The sequence below is a fragment of the Lucilia cuprina genome, chromosome 5 (assembly GCF_022045245.1).
Source record: "Lucilia cuprina isolate Lc7/37 chromosome 5, ASM2204524v1, whole genome shotgun sequence".
Classification (NCBI taxonomy): domain Eukaryota; kingdom Metazoa; phylum Arthropoda; class Insecta; order Diptera; family Calliphoridae; genus Lucilia; species Lucilia cuprina.
In genome coordinates this window covers 41,509,403-41,523,512 of record NC_060953.1, presented here as the reverse complement: position 1 = coordinate 41,523,512, position 14,110 = coordinate 41,509,403, and the positions used below count along the sequence as shown (strand labels likewise).

Sequence of the window (14,110 nt, the reverse complement as noted above, 5' to 3'; positions counted from 1 at the left end):
CATCACCGTGTTAAAATAATGACTCAAATTGCTAATAAAGAAGTAGTGCAAAGAGGTTTTATTAGCTTTTTAACTCATTACTTTTCAATGTAAGTTTTTCCTGGGATTTTATTCACAAACATATTCGCGTTGTTAAATATATTTGAGCTTTTATTGCCGCCTAAGTAAGTATTAAAGCCTTAAGCAGAGGTAGTTTGTATGTGTAAGAGAGTAAACAAACAATTGTTTAGAAATGAATAAATGACGTACGTATAAAGATTCATATAAACTTTTTCATTTATTTAAACATACTAAAGGCAATCATATAAATGTTATAAGAAATTAAAGTTATTTTTGTTGAAATTTTAGGGTTTGCAATAAAAGCTTTTTCATACTACAGGGCTAAAAAGCTCGTTTTTATAGAAAAGCTCTTCTTATCAAATATTTCATAAAAAAGCTCTTTTTCATAAAAAAAGTATTTTGACAATAAAAACTATTTAAAATTATCTATTTTTGTGTGTTTTTTTATAAAAAATCTATTTATTTTAATGAAAAAAACTTTTTTATACAAAAGCTTTTTTTATCATAAGTTTAATGAAAAAGCTCTTTTGCATAAAAAAATATTTTGGCGATAAAATCTATCTTTTCTTGTATTATATTTTATAAAAAGCTATTTGTTTTAATGCAAAAAGCTCGTTTTTATGAAAAATACAATTTCTAAGAAAAAGCTTTGATACTATTTTCTAGGAAAAAGTTATTTTTACAAAAAAGCTTTTTTCTTTGTTTTTCTAAAAAAAAAACACTTTTATGGAAATGCTATTTGTCATTAAAATTGTTCGTTTTTATAAAAATATTTAAAAGTAAAAAAATTATTTTTTTAGGAAATCAAAGCTTTATATTAACTGTAGTTTTATGAAAAAGCTTTTTATGAAGAAGTTGTAGAAAAAGCTCGTTTTTATCCATAAACTATAAAAAAACATTTTTTTTTTTTTAAAGAAAAAACTCTTTTAATTTAAATCGTATTTTTTTGCAAAAAATCTATTTTCTTGATATTTACAGCTTTAATTTTATGAAAAAGCTTTTTCAGAATCCTTTTTTCTTGACTCTATTTGTTATTTTTTTAATATTGTTCAATAAGAAGAGCTTTTTTATAAAAAAAAATTAAAAGCTATTTTCTATGAAAAATGTCTATTTGTGAAGAAGTTCTAAGAAAAGTAATTTTTTTGTGAAAAAGTTCAATGAAAAAGCTTTTGAAGTAGTGTTATAAAAAAACTTGTTTAAGAGCTAGTTTTTTTTAATGAAATGTGTTCAAAAAGTAATTTTTATCTCTAAAATGTTCTTAATAAAAATAATTTTTTTTAAGAAAAAGCTATATATATTTCAAAAAAAGTTTTCTATGAAAAATTGTATTTTATAAAAAATTCAATATAAATGAAAATGTTATTCTAAAGCAAAAGATCTTTTTCATAAAAAGCTTTTTGAAAATTTTCTATTTGTTAAAAAGTTAAGAAGTATTTCTAATGGATCTAACTTTGATTAACCTAATCTTTAATCTAACATATAAAAGCCCTAACATTTAAAAATACAGGAATTTTTGCAAATAAACCATAAAAAAGCAAGGACGAATATTAATGAAAATACACAATACACAGTAAACCCACATAAAAATAAATTTCCACTTACGCACAACTACACATGTAACTTAACACCACCCACACACAGACTTCGAAAAGAAAACTTTGCCACACAGATTTCGTTTTTATTTTTAAACCAAAACAACCATAAAGGGAGTCACTTAAGATGGAACACAACTTGAAGCAAAAGACACATACATACATAACTACAATGTATGTACATGTGTGCCAAAAATAAAATATGAAAAATACATAAAAATCTAAGGCAACAGGAAAAATTATTTCTTGAACAAGAAATATTTTTGTTTTCTTAATTAAATAAATGAAATGAAATGCTTAAGGCTGTTAGTTGGATTGAGAAAAACCAAATTCAAGTCAACATTTTTAATTCACACTTGTAAAATTATTTCAAAACACATGATTAAGATAATGACGATACGATGACGAAGGCTTAGAAGAATGTATGCATTCTTTTTTTTTTTTTGACGAAAATTTAGTTGCGAACAAGGTCAGCATAATAATCTATACATATAAAATTCTAACGTTACTGACTGACTGACTGACTGACTGACTGATCGACTGATTCATCATCGCACAGCCTAAACGGTTAAAGCTAAAGAGCTGAAATTTGGACAGGGGTTGGTCATCCACCAAATAGATCCACTAAAACGGGATTTTTGGAAATTCGAATGTTTAGGGGGTAAAAAAGGGTAAAAACGGGTAAAATCGGTAACCTCATATCTCCTAAACTAGAAAAGATACAAAAATAGTTTAAAGCTTATCGTCGTTCATTTAAAAAATAAGCGGACAGGTGTCTGGTACTTTTTTCAATTTCGGCCCCTTTAGGGAATAAACGGATAAAAACTGTATTTTGGTACTTTTTTTTGCACCACATGTATATTTTAAACCAGTGAACATTCAAACAATATTTTTGACTCCTTCATAACTTGACGAAAAAATAAAAATATAAATTTAGTACTTTTTGGTTATTCGGATGTTTAAGGGGTGAAAATTGTACCTATTTTTGGTACTTTTTTCATAAAACATTGATTTTGGTTTATTAACTTATACATATAAATACGTAATAACGGGCTCCCACTACGATGTTGCAACATTTTGGAATAGAATTTTTATTTCGTTAATGGGTAGAAAAAAAGTACCAAAAGGGGTAAGAACTGGAAATTTGATTTTATTCAAACACAATGATCCAATTTAGATAAAATTTTTAGATTTAGAAACACTAAATATGCTAATGAGGTGTTATTTGGAAAACCCGGTACCAAGTGATATTTTTTGGTACTTTTTCATTCTCCATTTGGTAGTTTTTGAGTTTTCTTTGATATTGAAATCGAAACATGAAATTAATAATAAAGAGACTTTTCGGTACTTTTTCGTTCTACACAGGTATTTTCTTGAGTTTTCTTTAAAATTAAACTTAGAAGCATGAAATTAAGCATGTAGAGCCCAGAGTAAGTGAGAATCTATAAAAGGGGACTTTTTGGTACTTTTTCGTACTTCGACTGGTACTTTTTGAATTTTCTATAATATTGAACCTAGAAACATGAAATTAAGCATATAGAGCACGTAGTAAATTAGAATCTATAAAAGCGGACATTTTGGTACTTTTTCGTTCTACAAAAGGAACTTTTTGAGTTTTCTATAAAATTTAACCTAGAAAAATGAAATTAAGCATGTAGAGCCCGGAGTAAATGAGAATCTATAAAAGGGGACTTTTTGGTACTTGTTCGTTCTTCAAAAGGTACTTATTGAATTTCCTATAATATTTCGTTCTTCAAAAGGAATTTTCTATAATATTGAACCTAGAAACATGAAATTAAGCGTTTAGAGCCTGGATTAAGTGAGAACCTATAAAAGGGCACTTTTTGGTACTTTTTCGTTCTTCAAAAGGTACTTTTTGTGTTTTTTATAATATTGATCCTAGAAACATGAAATTAAGCATGTGGAGCCCGGAGTTAATTAGAATCTATAAAAGCAATCAGGGACTTGAGTGAATGAAAATTTAAACTGGAATATTTTCTGGTACTTTTTGAATTTTCTATAATATTGAACTTAGGAACACGAAATTAAATAAAATAGGTCCTTTGGTACTTTTTCGTACTTCACTGGTACTGGTACTTTTAGAGCTTTTTAAAATATTGAATATATAAACATAAAATTAAACACGCAGTATCCCAATTGAACGAAAATTGAAAAAGCATACTGTGGTACTTTTTTGTTCTTTCACTAATAATTTTCGAATTTTCTATAATATTGAACCTAAAAACATTAAATTGGACATGTAGCTTCCTGATTGTATAAAAATCTTTATGCGATTTTTTTTGGTTTCTGGTTGAAAATTAAACATGCGTCATCCTGATTTAATAAAAAAAAATTAAAAAGGCACTGTCTGGTACTTTTTCGTTCTTCAACTGTTTTTTCTAATTTTCTGTAATATTGAGACTAGAATCATAAAATCAAACTTAAAGAGTTCTCTAAAAGGGGAATTTTTGATATTGCAGATATACATTTACAATAATGATATTTATTTTATTCCATTACGATGAGGGTAGCGAAGCACACTGGGTATAGCTAGTAAATACATAAATGTCTTTTACTGTCGAATAAGGACGATGTAATTAATAATTTTGTAAAAAATTTGGTGATGAGAAAGTGTGTTAAGAATGTCATGACTTTCACAAGACTTTTGCAAAATTCTTAGACACTTGTATGAGCATTAAAAGGCCGTCAGCTATTTAATTTTAAGAAAAATTAGGAATTTTTAAAAACGTGCTAAAATGTTTGTCATATTAAGAATGGTTGTTAATATTTTCAGACAATTGTAAATATATACGGGGGTATGAAAAACTTAAATATTTTTATATATAGTCTAAGACATAATTTCACTCTATAATAATACAAACTAAAATCTAGACTTTAGTTCAAACGGTAGGAAACTATAGTCAAAACTATAGACTACTACAGGCCAGACTATAGTCCAAACTATAGATTGGAACGCAAGCCAATAACATTCACAAAAACCGAACCATAGTTCATACAAAAGATAGATTTATAGTTAAGGATATAGACGAAACTACTGCTAGACTATTAATGAGACAACAACCCAAAATAGAAACTAGAGAATAATCCAGAGTAGAATAAGATTGTATAGTCTTAACCATAGTCTAACATATAAACAAGACCGTAGCGCAGACTATAGACAAAGTTATATTCCGATTATGTCCAGGTTCAACACTAGGCCATAGTTGAGACTATTGTACAGTTTAGGATATAGAAAAGACAAAATAAGTGACTACAGTCCATACTGAACACCAGCCTAAAGTTAAGTATATAGACGGGTCCATAGCCCTGAATATTTAGTTTTCTATAGTTCAGAGCCAAGAAAAGTCTATAGTCCCTATTAAAGTCTATACTATTGACGAAACCATAGGCCATACTATAGGCTTGACTTTTGAAGACACTATACATGATACTAGTAAAGACTAAAGTCCAGATAATTGACGGGACTATAGTACACACTATAGACAAAACTAAAGTCCATATTATAGACTTTAGACAAAACTGTGGTCCAGGCTATAGACAAGACAGCAGACAATGGCTTCAATCCAGACTATAAACGAGACTATAGACAAGACTATAGTACAGACTATAAACAAGACTAAAGTCCAGACTACAGATAAGACTATAGTCCAGACTATGGTCCAGACAATAGACGAGACTAGAGTTCGGAAGTCAAGATTATAGACGAGGCTATAGTCCAGACTAATACGAGACTAATACGAGACTATAGATCAGACTATAGACAACACTAACACCAGAATATAGACAAGACTTTAGTCTAGTCATAGAAAGACTATAGTACAGACTATAGACAAGACTATATAGTCCAGACTATAGACAAGACTATATAGTCCAGACTATAGACAAGACTATATAGTCCAGACTTTAGACAAGACTGTGTAGTCCATAGTCTTGTCTATAGTCCAGACTATTGTAGAGACTATAGTCCAGACTATAGTCCAGACTGTATACGGGACTGTAGTTCAGACTATAAAAAACGAGACTTAAGTCCACACTATAGGGAAGACTATAGTCCAGACGAGACCGTAGTCTAGACTATAGACGAGATTATATTCCAGACTATAGACGAGACTATAATGCAGACTATAGGCGAGTTTATATGCGAGAGTATAGTGCAGAATACAGACGAGATTGTAGACTTAAGACTATAGACGAGACTGAGTCAAGATTATAGATGAGAGTATAGTCCAGACTATAGACGAGACTATAGTCCAAACTATAGACGAGACTATAGCCCAAACTATAGACGGGACTATAGTCCAAACTATAGACGAGACTATAGTCCAGACTATAGACGAGACTATAGTCCAGACTATAGACGAGACTATAGTCCAAAATATAGACGAGACTATAGTTCAGACTATAAACGAGACTATAGTCCAAATCATATAAGATACTATAGTACAAATCATGCTTGGGGTAACATATTATATTATATGATCGAGCATGACTCATTAAACTTTCTTATTCATTTTAAAATTATTTGTTTTTTAATTTTTCACACCCAATCTATGAACATGTCATATTACAACTCATATTTTGTATCCTTTTTTTAAACATATTAACACAACGAAAATCCCTTTCCATCCTGTTAACAACATTATAAGCTAATGGGTCAACAGCATTACACATCGTAAGACATACAGGGTTGGATGAATATGGAGAAAAATCTAAATGTAGAATAATTTTAATGGTTTTTGTGTGTGGGAGTAAATTGTTTAAATATATGTATATAGGCTGATGCTAAGTAGGTTTTACAATAGGTGTGCTCATCTTTAGAAGTTTTGTAAGTATTTTTTAGTATTTTGGATATATTAAATTCTTATTTTTAATAGTAATTTCTACCTCTCCTTAATAATCATTTTAAAAGTGTATTAAAAGTTAATGTCATAAAAATGGAAAAATCTAATATTATTTGTATATATTTGGTCTTAACACATGTGCCCCTGATCGTTTTCTTTAATATGAACATGTGTTACAGGACCGTTAAGAGTGAGTGAGTGTGTGTGTGAATGAATGAATGATTTTCGTATTTTACGACAAATACGTGCTGAATTGATGTCAAACGAAACGAAATACAATGACAAAACATCAACATCCGTTTCCTTTACCCACATACATACATATATACATATACAAAATACACAATGGCAAATATGCTAACAAATACTGGCTGTCTATACGTCATCGATATGATTTGCTATTTTTTTAAAGTTGAGTTTTAGAAATCGTTATTGTTATTATTGATATTAATATTGTATTACACACATAATAATAATGTAACAAAATATTTTCAGTTTTTTGAAAACTGATGACTGATTGATGTTTTCAAGCAGTTAATGGTTGTTGGATTTTATTTAGTTTAACAACAAATAAATTCTATATTTTGTATGAATAATGGAAATTAGTTTAACAGAGATTAAATTGACAATAATTTGTTTGATTTGACAAATGATAGAGAATTTTATATATAATGGATTTTTTTCAAGTTATAGATTTGACCTATTTTTTTTCATGATATTTCCATATTATCCAGAATATAGAAGAGACAGAAATGAAGAAAAATCTAGGGATTATACTACAGACGAGACAATAGTCCAGACTACAGTTCAGAAAAATAGCTGAGACTTTAAACACGACTATAGTCCAGACTAGATACTCAAGATGAGATTATACTCTAGAGTCTAGACGAGACTATAAAAAAGACTAGACTAGGCGAGTTTTTAGACGAGACCCACACTTCAGATTAGACTGAATACAAGACAGTAGACAAGACTGTAGTTTGTACTATAGACAATAATATATTCTATAATACAGACGTGACGATAGCCTGGACTATAGACGTGGTTATAACCTAGACTATAGACGAGAGTATAGCCAGATCTAAAAACGAGACAAGTCTATAGCAATACCATAGACTACACTGTAGACAACACTAAAGCCCGGACTATATAATAGACTATAGTTCTCATAATAGACGAGACTATAAACACGATTACAGTCCAGACTATAAACTAGACGTGACTACAGAAGAGGCTGTTGAAAAGCCTGTACACAAGACTATGAAAGAGACGACAAAAGTCATCGCAGTCCAAACCATAGACAAGAATAAAATCCAGAGTATAGATTAGAATATAGACGAGACTATAGTCTATCCTCTAAGAAAAGATTATAATCCGATTACAATCAAACCAATAGTCCAGATTATAGACGAGACGATAGCCTAGACTATAGTCCAATTTATAGAGGAGATAATAGGTCAGGTTATAGTCCAGTCTATAATCCAGACTATAGTTGGTCCAGCCAATAGTCCAGATTATAGCAGAGACTATAGTCCAGTATATAGTCAAGACTACAGTCCAAACAATAGCCCAGACTATATTCCAGATTACAGAGGAGATCATAGGCCAGGCTATAGACTATAGTTCAGTCCAGTCTGTAGTCTAGATTATAGCCGAGTCTGTAGTCCAGACTATATAGTCCAGGTCATAGTCAAGACTATAGCCCAGACTATAGACGGGACTATAGTCCAGATTATATATAGTCTAGACTATAGACCAGACTATACAGATTATAATCCAGATTATAATCTGTATAGTCTGGTCTATAGTCCAGACTACAGACCAGATTATAGTCCAGATTATAATCTAGACTAAAGACCAGACTAGGGTCCAGCCTAGAGTCCAGAATATAGTCCAGTCTTTAATTTAGATTTTAGTTGAAGATATAGACAAGATTATAGTCCAGACTACAGACTAGATTATAGTCCAGATTTTAGTCCAGACTATAGATCTTAACTATAGACCAGACTATTCCAGCCTAGAGTCCAGTCTACAGCTCCAGTCTATAGTCCTCCACTACAGTTTAGACTATAGTCCAGACTTTATTACAGACTATAGTGCACATTACAGTCCAGACTATAGTCCACACTACAGTCCAGACTGTAGACAAGACTATAGTCCACACTACAGTCCTGTCTAGAATATGACCAGACTATAGTCCAGACTATAGAGTACTTTTCTTTTATAGAGTACTTTTATTCTTTTATTCCCTATTATCTTTATTCTTTCTCATTTTTCTTTATTATTTTAACCTTCACGAACTTAATGAAAAGAACTTGGAAAAGTTCATTATTGATAAAAGATATTTTTCTACGAAATTAAATTTTTCTATTCATTATCATCATTCATTATTATTGTGGCAAATTTATGTTTGTATCAATCTGTCTAATGATTTTTACGCAAAATTAAATATGCATTTTGGTTTTCGTTCAGAGAAAAGAAAACATAAATAAATTATTTAAGAACAACCTTTTTGTTGTTTGTTTTTCCTTAAAATTGTTTTGGATTTTCAGAGGTAAAAATAATACATTTGGGCCCAACCAACATCGAAAAATATTTTTATTACGAAAATCAACAGCAATAACATTATTGCTGGTGACATTCATCCCATCAACATGTTGTTGTCGATTTATTATTAAAACGTTATTATTTTTATTGTTTTCAGCGGAGCGCCGTCTTTCACACATCATTGATTTCTTTGTGTGTGTGAGAGATTTTTTTTAATGTTTTTCTTAAAATTTGTTTTGAATTGTTAATTATGTATTTGGAAAATTTTTGCTAAATATTTAGTGGCTTTTAAATATTTCTATAAATAAGAGAAATTTTTTGTTGCTTTAGTTAGGGGGAAATTTTAACGATATTCCAAGAATAAAAATAAATTTAATTTAAGTGAAATATAATTTGTTATCTAACTATTAATTATTTTTGAAATTTTCTTAAATATTCTAAGAATTCATAAATATTTTTTGAATTTATTTGCAATTATTTTAATCGAAGGTAATTGTAAATTTTCACTGCCTTCTTTAGTTTGGCATTTATTTCATTTTCACTTGATAAAGATGAAATCGAAAAGAAAAATGCTAATGTTGTATTATTAATATTAATGTCTGTTAACATCAAGGACACATATTTTTGAAAACAGTATGTATTAAAAGTAAAGCAAGAGGGTCCATATGAAATGAAAAGAATCAGAGCCTTTGACAATTATCAAAGCTTAGTTCTAATTTGGTTTTGAATTTAATAAAGTCCAGAAATGGACGATGCTATAGTCTAGACTATTAACGATGCTAAACTCCAGACTTTAGTCATGACTATAGAAGAGCTTATAGTCCAGTCTTAAGACGAAGCTATTGTCAAGGTTAGGAACGAAGTTATATTCCAGATTTTTACAAGGTTATAAACTATATACCATATACAATAATATATTCAGACTATATAAAAAACCGGTCCAGACTCGACAAGGGATTTAAGTCTATATATAGGACGTACAGACAGACAGACATACAGATAGAATACTAGAATTCAGACTATAGAAGAAACAAGTTTATTTTAAAAATATTATATTAAAATCTTATCACTATAAGCAATTTATAAGTCCGAAATGTGATAATCAGGGAAACCAAAATATGCAAATGCATATTTTTTGTGGTGCGTCGTATGGACTCTTGGATAAGATATTTACACGTTTCAGACCAATTTGAGAATTTTGGCATCGATTTGTTAGAGCATATTTTTGCATATTTTACCCATAAGAGCATAATTTTGCATGATTTGACTTTTTAGCATATTTAAGGCATATTTTCGAGTTTTTAAAGCATATATTACTCTTTTAGTGCATATTTTGATGTTTTCGCTTTTTTCGTTTTTATACATTTTTAATTTTCTTTTCAAAACTTTATTTAAAAAAAATAAAATTCTATTTTTTTATTTAATTTTTTTTTTTAATTTTTTAGCCTATTTTACAATTTTGAAAAAAAAATCGTTATGTTATAGTTTTTTATTCAATAAAGCATTATTTTTTAAATCGGACATAAAACCGATTACTTTTGATTTCATGAGACCAATCCATTTTTATAGTTTAAAAAACTAATTATTGGAATTTATGACAACACCGATTAAAATGTCAGTTTAAAAGCTATGAATACAATTGGAAAAAATGTGTCAAACTTTGTCGTTTGAAATATGTTTTTTGGGGACCAAATGGTTTCATGTTATTTATTGGTTATCTGAACGTAAAACCGAATTCTATTATACTAGTTCTTCAAACTATGAGATGAAACATTTATAAAAAAAATGTTGTAGAATATGACATTAAACATTTATTATTTCATTACAATTTCAGTCTTTTTGAGCTTTTCAATGTTAAAAAATAATAAAAAAATTTATTTTTGGAGAATATATTTTAAATTTTAAGAGCATATTTTGAGTTTTTTACGGCATATTTAAAGCGCTTAAAACACTTTTTTTAGAGCATGTTTTCGGTTTCCCTGGTGATAATGATTGAGATTTTCTAAGATATTGAAAAGTAAAGGAATGCTCTTCAGTTGTTCAGCACTGTAGTCTACAAACAAAATATGTATTTACGATATTAAAGCATTTAACATTTTATGGAGCAATAAAAACGTTAGAAGAAGAAAAAATCTAACATGACAATTTATGCTTTTTTTCTTGGTATTCGTACCGTCTTAATGACTTTTTATGTATAATTTACTTTTTTTTGTTTGGATTTTTATTTTGGGAGAATAAATCTAACAGTAAATGATGATAAATTTAATGTGGAATAAAAAAGTTGTGGATTTTCCGCCTAATTATTCCGAGGAACATTTTCAATCAACTAACAAGTTAAGATTTATAAGAAAACTGAGATAAGAAATTCAAAACACAATCACATTGTAAGATCTTAAGCAACAAGGATTAAACTATAGACCAGATCATAGAATAGACTATAAACTAGACTATAGTCTAGAATATAGACTAGACTATAGACTAGACTATAGACTTGACTATAGACTAGACTATAGACTAGACTATAGACTAGACTAGACAATAGACTTGACTATAGACTAGACTATAGACTAGACTATAGACTAGAATATAGATTAGACTATAGACTAGACTATAGACGAGGATATAGACTAGACTATAGACGAGGAAATAGACTAGACTATACACTAGACTATAGACTAGACTATAGACTAGACTATAGACTAGACTATAGACTAGACTATAGACTAGACTATAGACTAGACTATAGACTAGACTATAAATACAAAATCACAGCAAATTTAACAAATTAGTTGTTTAAAAATAAGACAAGAAACATGCAAAGAAAATTTTAACAAATACCAAAAACAACAAACACATTTGCTAACATTTAGGACGATCCAAAGCTCGTTGTACACTTGTTACCAATCAGCGAACTGTGGGTAGGTTTTTTTTCTCCTTATTCTTTAGATTTTTTTAATTCTGCCTGAAACAAGGACCTACAACGTAACTTGATTAATGCATGCAAAAAGCTGACAGTTTATAGGCTAATTACCCACTTTTATATTAAAAAAATCTATATAAAAGATCGCCAAATCACAAGAAACCCAACAAAAATGGGAAAAAAGTCAAAGTAGCACTAAAATCAGATCATCTTGATTTGCTTGCTTCTTTTTTATTTGTCTAGTCTATAGTCTAGTCTATAGTCTAGTTTATAGTCTAGTCTATAGTCTAGTCTATAGTCTAGTCTATAGTCTGGTCTATAGTCTAGTCTATAGTCTAGTCTATATTCTGGTCTATAGTCTAGTCTATATTCTGGTCTATAGTCTAGTCTATAGTCTGGTCCATAGTCTAGTTTATAGTCTAGCCTAGTCTATAGTCTAGCCTAGTATATAGTCTAGTCTATACTAGTCTATAGTCTAGTCTATACTAGTCTATAGTCTAGTCTATAGTCTAGTCTATAGTTTATAGTTTATTCTACAGACAAGTCTCATGTACATATTGTAATCTAGTACCTGTTTCTTATAATTTATATCCCAAAAAATATCTTCCATTTAATTTATATCCTTATCAATTTAAATTTGATAATTTATTACAAACATTTAAAACGTTAACTTAAGTACTTTACAATAATACTCAACATAATTCTACTCTCGATATTGCCAGCAACATACTGCCTCATTGCCCTCATTAAAGGCACTAAATACCTTTTAATGTCTTAGAAACAACGAATCGTAGGGATGTAAACCATAATGATGACCACCAATATAGGGCGAAGAGGAGGCAACATATGGTGAGATATGGGGAGAGACATGAGACAAATGAGAGCCATATAAAGGTGAAACAAATCCACCGTGATGATAAGCAGCAACACCAGCATCAAGAGCAGTGTAAGGAGAGGATGTCAGCAGAGGTGTATGATAATACGGTGAGTAGGCGGCATGATGAGATTCTAAAACACTGGGTCTGCTAGCCACCAAAGCAATTAGAGATATTAAGCACAAAAGCAACTAGGAGAGGAGAGTTTAAGTTAAATAGAAGTGAAGAGGGAGGAAGAGAGTGAGAACGTGTATTTAATTAAGGAAATTTATTACATTTCAATAGCTTTCGACTGGAATTCAACATTTCAAGGAAGGATAATACATTCGTATACTTACAAACTTAAACATGTTGCTGCTATTAAGTTTTATGTATTATTTCTCTTTGGGGAATATTTCTTGGGATATATTATGGAGCTGCTGCTGCTACTGTTGCTGAAAAGATGCTGTCTTAAACAAAGTTCTATTGTTACTGTTTAATTACCTCGAATCATCAACAGCTTTTATAAGAAAATTTTATTTTCATTTATTTATCTTGTATAGTTTGCTATACATTAGCTCTTTTGGTAATTGTCTGTCTGTATGTCTTTCTGTCTATTTGTTTCTTTTGAGGTATTTAGATAATTTTAGATGTTGGCACAATATTATTATTTAATGACCACAACTTAATAAGATTCATTACTAATTTTGATACAATATTTTAGTTTTTGTATATGTGTTTTTTTTTTTTGTGATTTTTGTTTTTATTGTTGAGCATGTCTAAAATGTCTTTCCTGCTCATTAGGGAAATTAATATAGAGTAGAGGCAGATACGACTGTTAGAATACACTATATAGTTTTCGATAGTAAATTTAATTTGTATTAAACAATAATATTTGAATTATTAATTAAGAAATACAAAAACTATTGACACTGCTCTAGATTGATTTAAGTACAAATTGGTCAGCTTCATTATATTTTCTTAGAAACTCAAATACTCCTTATAATTTACAAAACATTATATTTACAAAATTAACATTGAAATAATTCAGCAGTCTACAAGTTTTAAGACCTTTAATATTAAGATTCAACGTTTAATTGCGAAATAGATATTCCAAAATTGTCAGCTAATTTTACATAAATTTCCAAAAATTTCCAAATCATAGACTAGACTATGGACTAGACTAAGGACTAGATCATAGACCGGACTATAGACTATACTAAGGACTAGACTATAGACTAGACTATTGGCTAGTCTACAGACTAGAGTATAGAC

The 14,110-nt window shown here is 29.4% G+C and overlaps 1 protein-coding gene across 1 annotated transcript; it reads right to left on the bottom strand.

Annotated features, from left to right (window-relative positions):
- Positions 1-12,695: 12,695 nt before the first annotated feature.
- LOC124419940 lies at positions 12,696-13,484 on the bottom strand. The gene is made up of 2 exons (XM_046951060.1): positions 13,195-13,484; positions 12,696-13,047 (listed from the first exon to the last, which is right to left on the bottom strand). The coding sequence occupies exons 1-2, from the start codon at positions 13,204-13,206 to the stop codon at positions 12,748-12,750; spliced, it is 312 nt and encodes a 103-aa protein (XP_046807016.1). The 5' UTR covers positions 13,207-13,484; the 3' UTR covers positions 12,696-12,747.
- Positions 13,485-14,110: the final 626 nt, after the last annotated feature.